Genomic DNA, 17,884 nt, shown 5'->3' on the forward strand with positions numbered 1-17,884 from the left:
ATAGGTTTATCTATAACCCATAAAGTAGGCAGGCACGGAGCTATTTCTCAGCGTGTGTTTATACCAGCCGGCACGTTAATACACTGACACACAACATCCGGATCGCCATCGTGCATTGCTTTAAAACTATGGCAAGTAGTAATTTCCAAAAACATAACAGAGACGAAGCAGAAGAACGAAGAAGAGACAGTCATGGCGACGACGAGTAAGAAGAAGGAGTACGCTTGCAAGCTCCAAAATGATTGAAAAAATAATAATTTCAGTTCATCCAGGATAGCTTGAAGGGGAAGGGGTATGCTGTCCGCAAGAAATACTTGAAAATATATACACCCCCCGGTTATATATAAACTTTCATGCAGAGAGGGGAATCACAACTAAGTCAATTTAGCAAAAGTGTATTTATTAAACAGTTATTAAGCAGTGGCACAAACATTCATGTCATTTCCAAAACAGAAAGTGCAAAATTGTCAGATACATTTTAAAACAAGCTATAAGTGCACTTTTGTGCATGATGTCACTAAGATGACATATAACAACACTAAATTAAAGTCCACTTTTTGTACAGAACGCCACTACAATGGTTTAAAACAAATAAAGTGCACTTTTGTGCATGATGTCACACAAGATATTTCAAAGAATGTCAAATAAAAATGAGCTGCATAATAGGAAATCAAATTGTGTACGACTGTATGTCCTTCGCTATGTGGTAGGTTCCTGCGGACGTTGTCTCCTTTTGTTGTTGACTATTTTTTTCATACGGTGTTGTAACTTATGGGTTATATAGTTCGTGTGTGATGATCATTCATAATTTGCATGCTTGATTTAGTTGCTGATAAATTGATCTATTATTATTTACAGCTAAAAAGAGTTAAAAGAGAATTAAATTTATTTATACATGTATTTGATATTGATTATTTGAGAAACACTGACATTGAATTGAGTTGTTTTCTACTTCATAGCCTAACAAAGGGTTAACTAAAATACTGCATGTTCCACAATTCATTGCGGCAAACCGGATGTTAAAAAGACCGGGAGCAGGTGCATTGTGGTTGTTGAGATTGAGGATTACAAGCCTTCGGGTGAATGAATGACAGATAACAAGATATAAGGATCGTTTTGTATGCCATTTTTTTCTTATATGAAGTACAACTTTATTACACATTTTCGACGTCCTGTCCAAATACTTTGATCGTAGTTAATCTACATACGGTGTTGATCTGGAAATGTTTGCCTCGGCATTTTGATGGTGTGGGCGTGTGGCACCGAACGGAGATGTTGACATGCGGAGTAAGCACTCTTCATTCTCTAGCAGGTGACTTTTCAAATGATGCTACATATTAGCAGTAATGCTACTTTTTGTAGCAATGCTTTTGCCCCACACTTGACAAATTAAGGTTGTCTGTTCGACATATTCCCGCTTGAAGCCAAACCACCGCCAGACGATGGACCCCTTGCTGTTTTTCTTGGGAATTCATTCTTCCTTCATTTGTTACCAGATTCACACCTTCTTTCTCTCGTATTACCGCTGGCACCACAGCTAACGTTACCCATGCTGCTACCTCTCTGCTCCGCGAGGGCGTATACGTACAGTATGTGACGTATGTAAGAAGGTGCGCTTGTTTTACGTCTCTGTGAGAAGGAGAGACAAGAAAGAGTGAGAAGAGCCTGTAGTGTAATGCCCGCAGCTAAAAGCAACTGCGTGAGAACGTATACTCGAATATCACGATATAGTCATTTTCTATATCGCACAGAGACAAACCCGCGATATATCGAGTATATCAAATTATCGCCCAGCCCTACTTTAAAGATCCAAAATGATTGGAAAAATATAATTTCAGTTAATCCAGGACAGCTCGAAGGGGAAGGGGTATGCTGCCTGAAAGAAATACTTGAAAATATATACACCCCCCCACCCCCCATCTCCCGAATTCGGAGGTCTCAAGGTTGGCAAGTATGCCCGGAGGTTGGGTCTTGGGCGCAGTTGGGTGTTCCAACAGGACAATGACCCCAAGCACACGTCAAAAGTGGTAAAGGAATGGCTGAATCAGGCTAGAATGAAGGTTTTAGAATGGTCTTCCCGTGTGGACAATGCTGAAGCAACAAGTCCATGTCAGAAAACCAACAAATTTAGCTGAACTGCACCAATTTTGTTTGGTAGAGTGGCCGTGCCAGCAATCGGAGGGTTGCTGGTTACTGGGGTTCAATCCCCACCTTCTACCATCCTAGTCACGTCCGTTGTGTCCTTGGGCAAGACACTTCACCCTTGCTCCTGATGGCTGCTGGTTAGCGCCTTGCATGGCAGCTCCCGCCATCAGTGTGTGAATGTGTGTGTGAATGGGTGAATGTGGAAATACTGTCAAAGCGCTTTGAGTATCTTGAAGGTAGAAAAGCGCTATACAAGTATAACCCATTTATCATTTAATTTATAATTTATCATTTATTTATTTACCAATTTTGTCAAGAGGAGTGGTCAAAAATTCAAGCAGAAGCTTGTGGATGGCTACCAAAAGCGCCGTTTGCAGTGAAACTTGCCAAGGGACATGTAAGCAAATATTAACATTGCTGTATGTATACTTTTGACCCAGCACATTTGGTCACATTTTCAGTAGACCCATAATAAATTCATAAAGGAACCAAACTTCATGAAGTTTGGTATGTGCTCCAATCACTCTATCACAAAAAAATAAAGAGTTGTAGAAATGATTGGAAACTCAAGACAGCCATGACATTGTCATGATCTGTGGTCTGGATCATGTTTTTGTTATTTTCTGTTAGTTTTAAGACTCCATCAGTTCCTGTTTTTTTGCACCCTTGTTTGTTTTAGTTTCCATGACGACTTGTGATTTTCACCTGCCTCTTGCGTTCGGGACACACCTTTCTCTAATCAAGAGACCAGTATTTAAAAGCCTACTGAAAGCCACTACTACCGACCACGCAGTCTGATAGTTTATATATCAATGATGAAATCTTAACATTGCAACACATGCCAATACGGCCGGGTTAACTTATAAAGTGCAATTTTAAAATTCCCGCCACACTTCCGGTTGAAAAACTCCTTTGGATATGATTTATGCGCGTGACGTCACAAAATCCACGGAAGTGGTTGGACCCCATCGAACTCGATACAGAAACCTCTTGTTTTCTTCGACAAAATTCCACAGTATTCTGGACATCTGTGTTGGTGAATCTTGTGCAATGTGTTTAATGAACAATGGAGGCTGCAAAGAAGAACGTTGTAGGTGGGATCGATCGGTGTATTAGCGGCTAAGTACAATACTTACAGCAACACAACAAGAACTACTTACTACGCCTAGCCGATGCTTGCCGCCAAACCCACGGATGAAGTCCTTCGTCGCGCCGTAGATCGCTGGAACGCAGGTGAGCACAGCTGTTGATGGGAAGATGAGGGCTGGCTGGCGTAGGTGGAGCGCGAATGTTTTTATCATAGTTCTGTGAGGTCCGGTTGCTAAGTTGCTAAATTAGCCTTAGCGTCGTTAGCAACAGCATTGTTAAGCCTTACCAGGCTGAGAATTTTTAACCGTGTAGTTACATGTACATGGTTTAATAGTATTGTTGGTCTTCTGTCTATCCTTCCAGTCAGGGGTTTATTTATTTTGTTTCTATCTTCATTTGAGAACAATGCTATCACGTTAGCTCAGTAGCTAAGTGTGTCACCGATGTATTGTCGTGGAGATAAAAGTCACTTTAAATGTCCATTTCGCGTTATCGACTCTCATTTTCAAGAGGATATAGTATCCGAGGTGGTTTAAAATACAAATCCATGATCCACAATAGAAAAAGGAGAGTGTGGAATCCAATTAGCCAGCTTGTACCTAAGTTACGGTCAGAGCGAAAAAAGATACGTCCATCACTGCCTCTCTAGTCCTTCACTGTAACGTTCCTCATCTACGAATCTTTCATCCTCGCTCAAATTAATGGGGTAATCGTCGCTTTGTCGCTCCGAATCTCTCGCTCCATTGTAAACAACAGGGAATTGTGAGGAATACTAGCTCCTGTGACGTCACGCTACTTCCGGTACAGGCAAGGCTTTTTTTTATCAGCGAGCAAAAGTTGCGAATTTTATCGTCTATTTTCTCTACTAAATCCTTTCAGCAAAAATATGGCAATATCGCGAAATGATCAAGTATGACACATAGAATGGATCTGCTATTCCCGTTTAAATAAAAAAAAATCATTTCAGTAGGCCTTTAAGACTCCATCAGTTCCTGTTTTTGTGCACCCTTGTTTGTTTTAGTTTCCATGACGACTTATGATTTTCACCTGCCTCTTGCGTTCGGGACACACCTGTCTCTAATCTAGAGACCAGTATTTAAGCCTGTCTTTGCCTGTCAGTCGGTCGGGCGTCACTGCTTGTGTCATGCGATTGTTTGCTTCAAGCCTTGCCAAGTAAGTGTTGTTTGTTCATGCCACAGTTGGCGAGTTTTTGCCCTGTCCATAGTTTATGCTAAGTGTTAGCTTTTGTTTCCTGCGCTAAGTTGTGCCTTTGCTTTGTGCACCTTTTTGTTTGTACCTATTTGAGTGTCAAGATTAATTCATGTTCCTACCTTCAAGTCCTGTCCGGAATAGTCCGTTTGCATCCTGGGAGAACAAACCTCGCAGTAAGCTGCGAAAACCCATACAAGTGTATGTAAACTTTTGATGGCGACTGTATGTCGTCTTTATCTCTGACCGTACACCAGCATCAGGTGTCAGCAAGCAGGAGGATGTGTGTGTCCCACAACACTGTACGACCTAAATGAGGAGCAGCGTCCTCCGTAGTGGACGTTTTTAAAGAAATGTCCACTACAGAGGACACTGCTTCTCACTCCGTTTTACTCTCGTCCAATACACAGTTTTTGTATATGTTGTCCTACGTTCAGCCGACCTTGTGCCACAGGAAACACGACCTCAAAGTCTAGCGTGGCAGGAGATGAGTCAGAGAGACGCACAGGTGTGGCACCTACCCCGAGAACAGTGGAGGTGGTCAGCAGCATCAGGAAGTATCTGAGAAAAGTGCACACACGTTATTTGTGTGTCTGGCAATGTACACTTTGTGTTGTCTTGTTGTGTGTCTGTCAATGTGCACATTGTGTTGTGTTGTTGTGTGTCCGTGAATGTACACATTATGTTGTCTTGTTGCGTGTCTGCGAATGTAAACATTGTGCTGTCTTGTTGTGTGTCTGTGAATGTACACGTTGTGTTGTTGTATTGTGTGTCCATGAATTTAAACATTGAGTTGCATTGTTGTGTGTCTGTCAAGGTAAACATTGTGCTGTTGTGTTGTGTGTCTGTGAATGTACACATTGTGTTGTTGTATTGTGTGTCCATGAATTTAAACATTGAGTTGCATTGTTGTGTGTCTGTCAATGTAAACATTGTGCTGTCTTGTTGTGTGTCTGTGAATGTACACATTGTGTTGTTGTATTGTGTGTCAATGAATTTAAACATTGAGTTGCATTGTTGTGTGTCTGTCAATGTAAACATTGTGCTGTTTTGTTGTGTGTCTGTGAATGTACACATTGTGTTGTTGTATTGTGTGTCCATGAATTTAAACATTGAGTTTCATTGTTGTGTGTCTGTCAATGTATACATTGTGCTGTTTTGTTGTGTGTCTGTGAATGTAAACATTGTGTTTTCTTGTTGTGTGTCTGTTAATGCTCACATTGTGTTGTCTTGTTGTGTGTCTGTCAATGTAAACATTGTGCTGTTTTGTTGTGTGTCTGTGAATGCTCACTTTTGTGTTGTCTTGTTGTGTGTCCATGAATGTAAACATTGTGTTGTGTGTCTATGAATGTAAACATTGTGTTTATTGTTGTGTCTGTGAATGTAACCATTGTGTTGTCTTGTTGTTTGTCTATGAATGTAAACATTGTGTTGTCTTGTTGTTTGTCTGTGAACGTACACATTGTGTTGTATTATTGTGTGTCTGTGAATGTAAACATTGTGTTGTCTTGTTGTGTGTCCATGAATGTAAACATTGTGTTGTTTTGTTGTGTGTCCGTGAATATACACTTTGTGTTGTCTTGTTGTGTGTCTGTGAATGTAAACATTGTGTTGTCTTGTTGTTTGTCTGTGAACGTACACATTATGTTGTATTATTGTGTGTCTGTGAATGTAAACATTGTGTTGTCTTGTGTGTCCATGAATGTAAACATTGTGTTGTTTTGTTGTGTGTCCGTGAATGTACACTTTGTGTTGTCTTGTTGTGTGTCTATGAATGTAAACATTGTGTTATCTTGTCTGTCTGTGAATGTACACATTGTTTTATTATTATTATTGTGTGTCCATTTATTTAAACATTGAGTTGTATTGACGTGTGTCTGTCAATGTAAACATTATGCTGTCTTGTTGTGTGTCTGTGAATGTAAACATTGTGTTTTCTTGTTGTGTGTCTGTGGATGCTCACGTTGTGTTGTCTTGTGTGTTTGTGAATGTAAACATTGTGTTGTGAGTCTATGAATGTAAACATTGTGTTGTATTGTTGTGTGTCTATGAATGTAAACATTGTGTTGTATTGTTGTGTGTCTGTGAATGTAAACATTGTGTTGTATTGTGTCTGTGAATGTACACATTATATTGTCTTGTTGTGTGTCTATGGATGCTCACGTTGTGTTGTCTTGTTGTGTGTCTGTGAATGTAAACAATGTGTTTTCTTGTGTGTCTGTGGATGCTCACGTTGTGTTGTCTTGTTGTGTGTCTGTGAATGTAAACATTGTGTTGTGTGTCTATGAATGTAAGCATTGTGTTGTATTGTGTGTTTATGAATGTAAACATTGTGTTGTATTGTTGTGTGTCTGTGAATGTAAACATTGTGTTGTATTGTGTCTGTGAATGTACACATTGTGTTGTCTTGTTGTGTGTCTATGGATGCTCACGTTGTGTTGTCTTGTTGTGTGTCTGTGAATGTAAACATTGTGTTTTCTTGTTGTGTGTCTGTGGATGCTCACGTTGTGTTGTCTTGTGTGTTTGTGAATGTAAACATTGTGTTGTGTGTCTATGAATGTAAACATTGTGTTGTATTGTTGTGTGTCTATGAATGTAAACATTGTGTTGTATTGTTGTGTGTCTGTGAATGTAAACATTGTGTTGTATTGTGTCTGTGAATGTACACATTGTGTTGTCTTGTTGTGTGTCTATGGATGCTCACGTTGTGTTGTCTTGTTGTGTGTCTGTGAATGTAAACATTGTGTTTTCTTGTGTGTCTGTGGATGCTCATGTTGTGTTGTCTTGTTGTGTGTCTGTGAACGTAAACATTGTGTTGTGTGTCTATGAATGTAAACATTGTGTTGTATTGTTGTGTGTCTATGAATGTAAACATTGTGTTGTATTGTGTGTTTATGAATGTAAACATTGTGTTGTATTGTTGTGTGTCTGTGAATGTAAACATTGTGTTGTATTGTGTCTGTGAATGTACACATTGTGTTGTCTTGTTGTGTGTCTATGGATGCTCACGTTGTGTTGTCTTGTTGTGTGTCTGTGAATGTAAACATTGTGTTTTCTTGTGTGTCTGTGGATGCTCATGTTGAGTTGTCTTGTTGTGTGTCTGTGAGTGTAAACATTGTGTTGTGTGTCTATGAATGTAAACATTGTGTTGTATTGTTGTGTGTTTATGAATGTAAACATTGTGTTGTATTGTGTGTCTATGAATGTAAACATTGTGTTGTATTGTTGTGTGTCTGTGAATGTAAACATTGTGTTGTATTGTGTCTGTGAATGTACACATTGTGTTGTCTTGTTGTGTGTCTATGAATGTAAACATTGTGTTATCTTGTCTGTCTGTGAATGTACACATAGTTGTCTTGTTGTGTGTCTGTGAATGTACACATTGTTTTGTTGTTGTGTGTCTGTGAATGCTCATGTTGTGTTGTCTTGTTGTGTGTCTATGAATGTAAACATTGTGTTATCTTGCATGTCTGTGAATGTACACATTGTGTTGTATTATTGTGTGTCCATTTATTTAAACATTGTGTTGTATTGTTGTGTGTCTGTCAATGTAAACATTATGCTGACTTGTTGTGTGTCTGTGAATGTAAACATTGTGTTTTTTTGTTGTGTGTCTGTGGATGCTCACGTTGTGTTGTCTTGTTGTGTCTGTGAATGTAAACATTGTGTTGTATTGTTGTATGTCTATGAATGTAAACATTGTGTTATCTTGTTGTCTGTCTGTGAATGTACACATTGTTGTCTTGTTGTGTGTCTGTGAATGTACACATTGTGTTGTATTGTTGTGTGTCCGTGAATGTAAACATTGTGTTGCCTTGTTGTCCATGAATGTAAACATTATGTTGTATTGTTTTGTGTGTCTGTGAATGTAAACACTGTGTTGTCTTGTTGTGTGTCTATGAATGTAAACATTGTGTTATCTTGTATGTCTGTGAATGTACACATTGTGTTGTATTATTGTGTGTCCATTTATTTAAACATTGTGTTGTATTGTTGCGTGTCTGTCAATGTAAACATTATGCTGACTTGTTGTGTGTCTGTGAATGTAAACATTGTGTTTTTTTATTGTGTGTCTGTGGATGCTCACGTTGTGTTGTCTTGTTGTGTCTGTGAATGTAAACATTGTGTTGTATTGTTGTATGTCTATGAATGTAAACATTGTGTTATCTTGTTGTCTGTCTGTGAATGTACACATTGTTGTCTTGTTGTGTGTCTGTGAATGTACACATTGTGTTGTATTGTTGTGTGTCCGTGAATGTAAACATTGTGTTGCCTTGTTGTCCATGAATGTAAACATTATGTTGTATTGTTTTGTGTGTCTGTGAATGTAAACACTGTTGTATTGTTGTGTGTCTGTGAATGCACACATTGCGTTGTATTGTTGTCTGTGAATGTACACATTGTGTGTGTCTGTAAATGCACATATTGTGTTGTCTTGTGTGTCTGTGAATGCAAACATTGTGTTGTCTTGTTGTGTGTCTGTGAATGCAAACATTGTGTTGTATTGTTGTGTGTCCATGAATATAAACATTGTGTTGCCTTTTTGTTTGTCCATGAATGTAAACATTGTGTTGTATTGTTGTGTGTCCGTAAATGTACACATTGTGTTGTATTGTTGTGTGTCCATGAATGCAAATGTTGTGTTGCACTGTTGTGTGTCCGTGAGTTTAAAAATTGTGTTTTTGATGTGTCCAAGAATGCACACATTTTGTTGTATTGTTGTGTGTCTAAAAATGTACACATTGCATTGTATTATTGTGTGTCTGTGAATCAGAAATACTTTATTAATCCCCAAGGGGAAATTAAAATGTTCATTTACACATTGTGTTGTCTTGTGTGTCCATGAATGTAAACATTGTGTTGTCGTGTGTGTCCATAAATATACACATGGTGTTGTATTGTTGTGAGTCCATGAATGTAAACAGTATTTTGTGTTTGTGAATGCAAACATTGTGTTGTCTTGTTGTGTGTCTATCTATAAATGTAGACATTGAGTAGTATTGTTGTGTGTGTCTATGAATAAACACATTTCGTTGTATTGTTGTGTGTCCGTGAATGTATGTACACATTGGGTTGTATTGTTGTGTGTCAATTAATGCAAACATTGTGTTGTCTTGTTCTGCGTTCATAAATGTAAACATTGTGTTGCCTTGTTGTGTGTCCATGAATGTAAACCTTGTGTTGTCTTATTGTGTGTCAATAAGTGTAGATATTAAGTTGTATTGTTGTGTGTCCATGAATGTAAACATTGTGTTGTCTTGTTGTGTGTCTATGAATGTAAACATTGTGTTGCCTTGTTGTGTGTCCATGAATGTAAACCTTGTGTTGTCTTATTGTGTGTCAATAAGTGTAGATATTAAGTTGTATTGTTGTGTGTCTATGAATGTAAACATTGTGTTGTCTTGTTGTGTGTCTATGAATGTAAACATTGTGTTGTGTACCTTAGTCTCATGTTGTTTCCACAGGTCAAGCAGCACTTTGTCGACTGCTCATGAGAAGCCCCGCCCACTCAGACCAGACTCCACCTCCAGCTGCTTGCCAGCCAATGATGACCCTGCGATGCTGCAGAGTACATTACCATATATGGATATTTGAGTAACATTTGAGTATACTCCTGTATGTTACAACCTAAGTGTACATCATTGTAAGTTACAACATTTGAGTATACTCCTGTATGTTACAACCTAAGTGTACATAATTGTAAGTTACAACATTTGAGTATACTCCTGTATGTTACAACCTAAGTGTACATAATTGTAAGTTACAACATTTGAGTATACTCCTGTATGTTACAACCTTAGTGTACATCATTGTAAGTTACAACATTTGAGTATACTCCTGTATGTTACAACCTTAGTGTACATCATTGTAAGTTACAACATTTGAGTATACTCCTGTATTTTACAACCTAAGTGTACATAATTGTATGTTACAACATTTGAGTATACTCCTGTATGTTACAACATTTGAGTATACTCCTGTATGTTACAACCTAAGTGTACATAATTGTATGTTACAACATTTGAGTATACTCCTGTATGTCACAACCTAAGTGTACATAATTGTAAGTTACACCATTTGAGTATACTCCTGTATGTTACAACCTAAGTGTACATACTTGTATGTTACAACATTTGAGTATACTCCTGTATGTTACAACCTAACTGTACATAAATGTATGTTACAACATTTGAGTATACTCCTGTATGTTACAACCTAAGTGTACATACTTGTATGTCACAACATTTGAGTATACTCCTGTATGTTACAACCTAAGTGTACATGATTGTAAGTTACAAAATTTGAGTATACTCCTGTATGTTACAACCTACGTGTACATAATTGTATGTTACATTTGAGTATACTCCTGTATGTTACAACCTAAGTGTACATAATTGTAAGTTACAACATGATTGATTTGAGTATACTCCTGTATGTTACAACATTTGAGTATACTCCTGTATGTTACAACCTTAGTGTACATCATTGTAAGTTACATTTGAGTATACTCCTGTATGTTACAACCCAAGTGTACATAATTGTAAGTTACAACATTTGAGTATACTCCTGTATGTTACAACCTTAGTGTACATAATTGTAAGTTACAATATTTGAGTATACTCCTGTATGAAACAACCTAAGTGTACATAATTATAAGCTACAACATTTGAGTATACTCCTGTATGTTACAACCTAAGTGTACATAATTGTATGTTACAACATTTGAGTATACTCCTGTATGTTACAACCTAAGTGTACATAATTGTAAGTTACAACATTTGAGTATACTCCTGTATGTTACAACTTAAGTGTACATAATTGTATGTTACAACATTTGAGTATACTCCTGTATGTTATAGTGTACATTATTGTATGTTACAACATCTGAGTATACTCCTGTATGTTATAGTGTACATTATTGTATGTTACAACATTTGAGTATCCTCCTGCATGTTACAACCTTAGTGTACATCATTGTAAGTTACAACATTTGAGTATACTCCTGTATGTTACAACCTAAGTGTACATAATTGTATGTTACAACATTTGAGTATACTCCTGTATGTTACAACCTGAGTGTACATAATTGTATGTTACAACATTTGAGTATACTCCTGTATGTTACAACCTAAGTGTACATAATTGTATGTTACAACATTTGAGTATACTCCTGTATGTTACAACCTTAGTGTACATCATTGTAAGTTGCAACATTTGAGTATACTCCTGTATGTTACAACCTTAGTGTACATCATTGTAAGTTGCAACATTTGGGTATACTCATGTATGTTACAACCTAAGTGTACATAATTGTATGTTTCAACATTTGAGTATACTCCTGTATGTTACAACCTAAGTGTACATAATTGTATGTTACATTTGAGTATACTCATGTATGTTACAACCTAAGTGTACATAATTGTATGTTACAACATTTGAGTATACTCCTGTATGTTACAACCTTAGTGTATATCATTGTATGTTACAACATTTGAGTATACTCCTGTATGTTATAGTGTACATTATTGTATGTTACAACATTTGAGTATACTCCTGTATGTTACAACCTAAGTGTACATAATTGTATGTTACAACATTTGAGTATACTCCTGTATGTTACAACCTAAGTGTACATAATTGTATGTTACAACATTTGAGTATACTCCTGTATGTTACAACCTTAGTGTACATCATTGTAAGTTGCAACATTTGAGTATACTCCTGTATGTTACAACCTTAGTGTACATCATTGTAAGTTGCAACATTTGAGTATACTCCTGTATGTTACAACCTTAGTGTACATAATTGTATGTTACAACATTTGAGTATACTCCTGTATGTTACAACCTAAGTGTACATAATTGTATGTTACATTTGAGTATACTCATGTATGTTACAACCTTAGTGTACATCATTGTAAGTTACATTTGAGTATACTCCTGTATGTTACAACCCAAGTGTACATAATTGTAAGTTACAACATTTGAGTATACTCCTGTATGTTACAACCTTAGTGTACATAATTGTAAGTTACAATATTTGAGTATACTCCTGTATGAAACAACCTAAGTGTACATAATTATAAGCTACAACATTTGAGTATACTCCTGTATGTTACAACCTAAGTGTACATAATTGTATGTTACAACATTTGAGTATAGTCCTGTATGTTACAACCTAAGTGTACATAATTGTAAGTTACAACATTTGAGTATACTCCTGTATGTTACAACTTAAGTGTACATAATTGTATGTTACAACATTTGAGTATACTCCTGTATGTTATAGTGTACATAATTGTATGTTACAACATTTGAGTATACTCCTGTATGTTACAACCTTAGTGTACATCATTGTAAGTTGCAACATTTGAGTATACTCCTGTATGTTACAACCTTAGTGTACATCATTGTAAGTTGCAACATTTGGGTATACTCCTGTATGTTACAACCTAACTGTACATAAATGTATGTTACAACATTTGAGTATACCCCTGTATGTTACAACCTAAGTGTACATACTTGTATGTCACAACATTTGAGTATACTCCTGTATGTTACAACCTAAGTGTACATGATTGTAAGTTACAACATTTGAGTATACTCCTGTATGTTACAACCTACGTGTACATAATTGTATGTTACATTTGAGTATACTCCTGTATGTTACAACCTAAGTGTACATAATTGTAAGTTACAACATGATTGATTTGAGTATACTCCTGTATGTTACAACATTTGAGTATACTCCTGTATGTTACAACCTTAGTGTACATCATTGTAAGTTACATTTGAGTATACTCCTGTATGTTACAACCCAAGTGTACATAATTGTAAGTTACAACATTTGAGTATACTCCTGTATGTTACAACCTTAGTGTACATAATTGTAAGTTACAATATTTGAGTATACTCCTGTATGAAACAACCTAAGTGTACATAATTATAAGCTACAACATTTGAGTATACTCCTGTATGTTACAACCTAAGTGTACATAATTGTATGTTACAACATTTGAGTATAGTCCTGTATGTTACAACCTAAGTGTACATAATTGTAAGTTACAACATTTGAGTATACTCCTGTATGTTACAACTTAAGTGTACATAATTGTATGTTACAACATTTGAGTATACTCCTGTATGTTATAGTGTACATTATTGTATGTTACAACATCTGAGTATACTCCTGTATGTTATAGTGTACATTATTGTATGTTACAACATTTGAGTATCCTCCTGTATGTTACAACCTTAGTGTACATCATTGTAAGTTACAACATTTGAGTATACTCCTGTATGTTACAACCTAAGTGTACATAATTGTATGTTACAACATTTGAGTATACTCCTGTATGTTACAACCTGAGTGTACATAATTGTATGTTACAACATTTGAGTATACTCCTGTATGTTACAACCTAAGTGTACATAATTGTATGTTACAACATTTGAGTATACTCCTGTATGTTACAACCTTAGTGTACATCATTGTAAGTTGCAACATTTGAGTATACTCCTGTATGTTACAACCTTAGTGTACATCATTGTAAGTTGCAACATTTGGGTATACTCATGTATGTTACAACCTAAGTGTACATAATTGTATGTTTCAACATTTGAGTATACTCCTGTATGTTACAACCTAAGTGTACATAATTGTATGTTACATTTGAGTATACTCATGTATGTTACAACCTAAGTGTACATAATTGTATGTTACAACATTTGAGTATACTCCTGTATGTTACAACCTTAGTGTATATCATTGTATGTTACAACATTTGAGTATACTCCTGTATGTTATAGTGTACATTATTGTATGTTACAACATTTGAGTATACTCCTGTATGTTACAACCTAAGTGTACATAATTGTATGTTACAACATTTGAGTATACTCCTGTATGTTACAACCTAAGTGTACATAATTGTATGTTACAACATTTGAGTATACTCCTGTATGTTACAACCTTAGTGTACATCATTGTAAGTTGCAACATTTGAGTATACTCCTGTATGTTACAACCTTAGTGTACATCATTGTAAGTTGCAACATTTGAGTATACTCCTGTATGTTACAACCTTAGTGTACATAATTGTATGTTACAACATTTGAGTATACTCCTGTATGTTACAACCTAAGTGTACATAATTGTATGTTACATTTAAGTATACTCATGTATGTTACAACCTTAGTGTACATCATTGTAAGTTACATTTGAGTATACTCCTGTATGTTACAACCCAAGTGTACATAATTGTAAGTTACAACATTTGAGTATACTCCTGTATGTTACAACCTTAGTGTACATAATTGTAAGTTACAATATTTGAGTATACTCCTGTATGAAACAACCTAAGTGTACATAATTATAAGCTACAACATTTGAGTATACTCCTGTATGTTACAACCTAAGTGTACATAATTGTATGTTACAACATTTGAGTATAGTCCTGTATGTTACAACCTAAGTGTACATAATTGTAAGTTACAACATTTGAGTATACTCCTGTATGTTACAACTTAAGTGTACATAATTGTATGTTACAACATTTGAGTATACTCCTGTATGTTATAGTGTACATAATTGTATGTTACAACATTTGAGTATACTCCTGTATGTTACAACCTTAGTGTACATCATTGTAAGTTGCAACATTTGAGTATACTCCTGTATGTTGCAACCTTAGTGTACATCATTGTAAGTTGCAACATTTGGGTATACTCATGTATGTTACAACCTAAGTGTACATAATTGTATGTTTCAACATTTGAGTATACTCCTGTATGTTACAACCTAAGTGTACATAATTGTATGTTACAACATTTGAGTATACTCCTGTATGTTACAACCTTAGTGTATATCATTGTATGTTACAACATTTGAGTATACTCCTGTATGTTATAGTGTACATTATTGTATGTTACAACATTTGAGTATACTCCTGTATGTTACAACCTAAGTGTACATAATTGTATGTTACAACATTTGAGTATACTCCTGTATGTTACAACCTTAGTGTACATCATTGTAAGTTGCAACATTTGAGTATACTCCTGTATGTTACAACCTTAGTGTACATCATTGTAAGTTGCAACATTTGAGTATACTCCTGTATGTTACAACCTTAGTGTACATCATTGTAAGTTGCAACATTTGAGTATACTCCTGTATGTTACAACCTTAGTGTACATTATTGTATGTTACAACATTTGAGTATACTCCTGTATGTTACAACCTAAGTGTACATAATTGTATGTTACATTTGAGTATACTCATGTATGTTACAACCTAAGTGTACATAATTGTATGTTACAACATTTGAGTATACTCCTGTATGTTATAGTGTACATTATTGTATGTTACAACATTTGAGTATACTCCTGTATGTTACAACCTAAGTGTACATAATGGTAAGTTGCAACATTTGAGTATACTCCTGAATGTTACAACCTAAGTGTACATAATTGTATGTTACAACATTTGAGTATACTCCTGTATGTTACAACCTTAGTGTACATCATTGTAAGTTGCAACATTTGAGTATACTTCTGTATGTTACAACCTTAGTGTACATCATTGTAAGTTGCAACATTTGAGTATACTCCTGTATGTTACAACCTTAGTGTACATCATTGTAAGTTGCAACATTTGAGTATACTCCTCTATGTTACAACCTTAGTGTACATCATTGTAAGTTGCAACATTTGAGTATACTCTTGTATGTTACAACCTTAGTGTACATAATTGTATGTTACAACATTTGAGTATACTCCTGTATGTTACAACCTAAGTGTACATACTTGTATGTTACATTTGAGTATACTCCTGTATGTTACAAACTTAGTGTACATAATTGTATGTTACAACATTTGAGTATACTCCTGTATGTTACAACCTAAGTGTACATAATTGTATGTTACAACATTTGAGTATACTCATGTATGTTACAACCTTAGTGTATATCATTGTATGTTACAACATTTTAGTATACTCCTGTATGTTATAGTGTACATTATTGTATGTTACAACATTTGAGTATACTCCTGTATGTTACAACCTAAGTGTACATAATGGTAAGTTACAACATTTGGGTATACTCCTGTATGTTACAACCTAAGTGTACATAATTGTATGTTACAACATTTGAGTATACTCCTGTATCTTACAACCTTAGTGTACATCATTGTAAGTTGCAACATTTGAGTATACTCCTGTATGTTACAACCTCAGTGTACATCATTGTAAGTTGCAACATTTGAGTATACTCCTGTATGTTACAACCTTAGTGTACATCATTGTAAGTTGCAACATTTGAGTATACTCCTGTATGTTACAACCTTAGTGTACATCATTGTAAGTTGCAACATTTGAGTATACTCCTGTATGTTACAACCTAAGTGTACATAATTGTATGTTACATTTGAGTATACTCATGTATGTTACAACCTAAGTGCACATAATTGTATGTTACAACATTTGAGTATACTCCTGTATGTTACAACCTTAGTGTATATCATTGTATGTTACAACATTTGAGCATACTCCTGTATGTTATAGTGTACATTATTGTATGTTACAACATTTGAGTATACTCCTGTATGTTACAACCTAAGTGTACATAATGGTAAGTTACAACATTTGAGTATACTCCTGTATGTTACAACCTTAGTGTACATAATTGTATGTTACAACATTTGAGTATACTTCTGTATGTTATAGTGTACATTATTGTATGTTACAACATTTGAGTATACTCCTGTATGTTATAGTGTACATTATTGTATGTTACAACATTTGAGTATCCTCCTGTATGTTACAACCTTAGTGTACATCATTGTAAGTTACAACATTTGAGTATACTCCTGTATGTTACAACCTAAGTGTACATAATTGTATTTTACAACATTTGAGTATACTCCCGTATGTTACAACCTAAGTGTACATAATTGTAAGTTACACCATTTGAGTATATTCCTGTATGTTACAACCTAAGTGTACATAATTGTATGTTACAACATTTGAGTATACTCCTGTATGTTACAACCTAAGTGTACATAATTGTAAGTTACAACATTTGAGTATACTCCTGTATGTTACAACCTAAGTGTACATAATTGTAAGTTACAACATTTGAGTATACTCCTGTATGTTACAACCTTAGTGTGCATAATTGTATGTTACAACATTTTAGTATAGTCCTGTATGTTATAGTGTACATTATTGTATGTTACAACATTTGAGTATACTCCTGTATGTTATAGTGTACATTATTGTATGTTACAACATTTGAGTATACTCCTGTATGTTACAACCTAAGTGTACATCATTGTATGTTACAACATTTGAGTATACTCCTGTATGTTACAACCTAAGTGTACATAATTGTAAGTTACACCTTTTGAGTATACTCCTGTATGTTACAACCTAAGTGTAC

At 35.3% G+C, this 17,884-nt stretch overlaps 1 protein-coding gene across 1 annotated transcript in view; it reads right to left on the bottom strand.

Annotated features, from left to right (window-relative positions):
- The window catches only part of col4a4 (collagen, type IV, alpha 4), a 62,019-nt gene that overhangs the window by 42,518 nt on the left and 1,617 nt on the right, over nt 1-17,884 (bottom strand). Inside the window, exons 2-3 of the mRNA XM_062060832.1 lie at nt 9,885-10,005; nt 4,965-5,004 (exon numbers count right to left, since the gene is read on the bottom strand). Of these exons, the coding sequence (XP_061916816.1) occupies nt 4,965-5,004; nt 9,885-9,895 (51 nt within the window). The 5' untranslated portion in view covers nt 9,896-10,005. The remainder of the gene's footprint in view (nt 1-4,964; nt 5,005-9,884; nt 10,006-17,884) is intronic.

Source organism: Entelurus aequoreus, linkage group LG10, assembly GCF_033978785.1.
Source record: "Entelurus aequoreus isolate RoL-2023_Sb linkage group LG10, RoL_Eaeq_v1.1, whole genome shotgun sequence".
NCBI classification, from domain to species: domain Eukaryota; kingdom Metazoa; phylum Chordata; class Actinopteri; order Syngnathiformes; family Syngnathidae; genus Entelurus; species Entelurus aequoreus.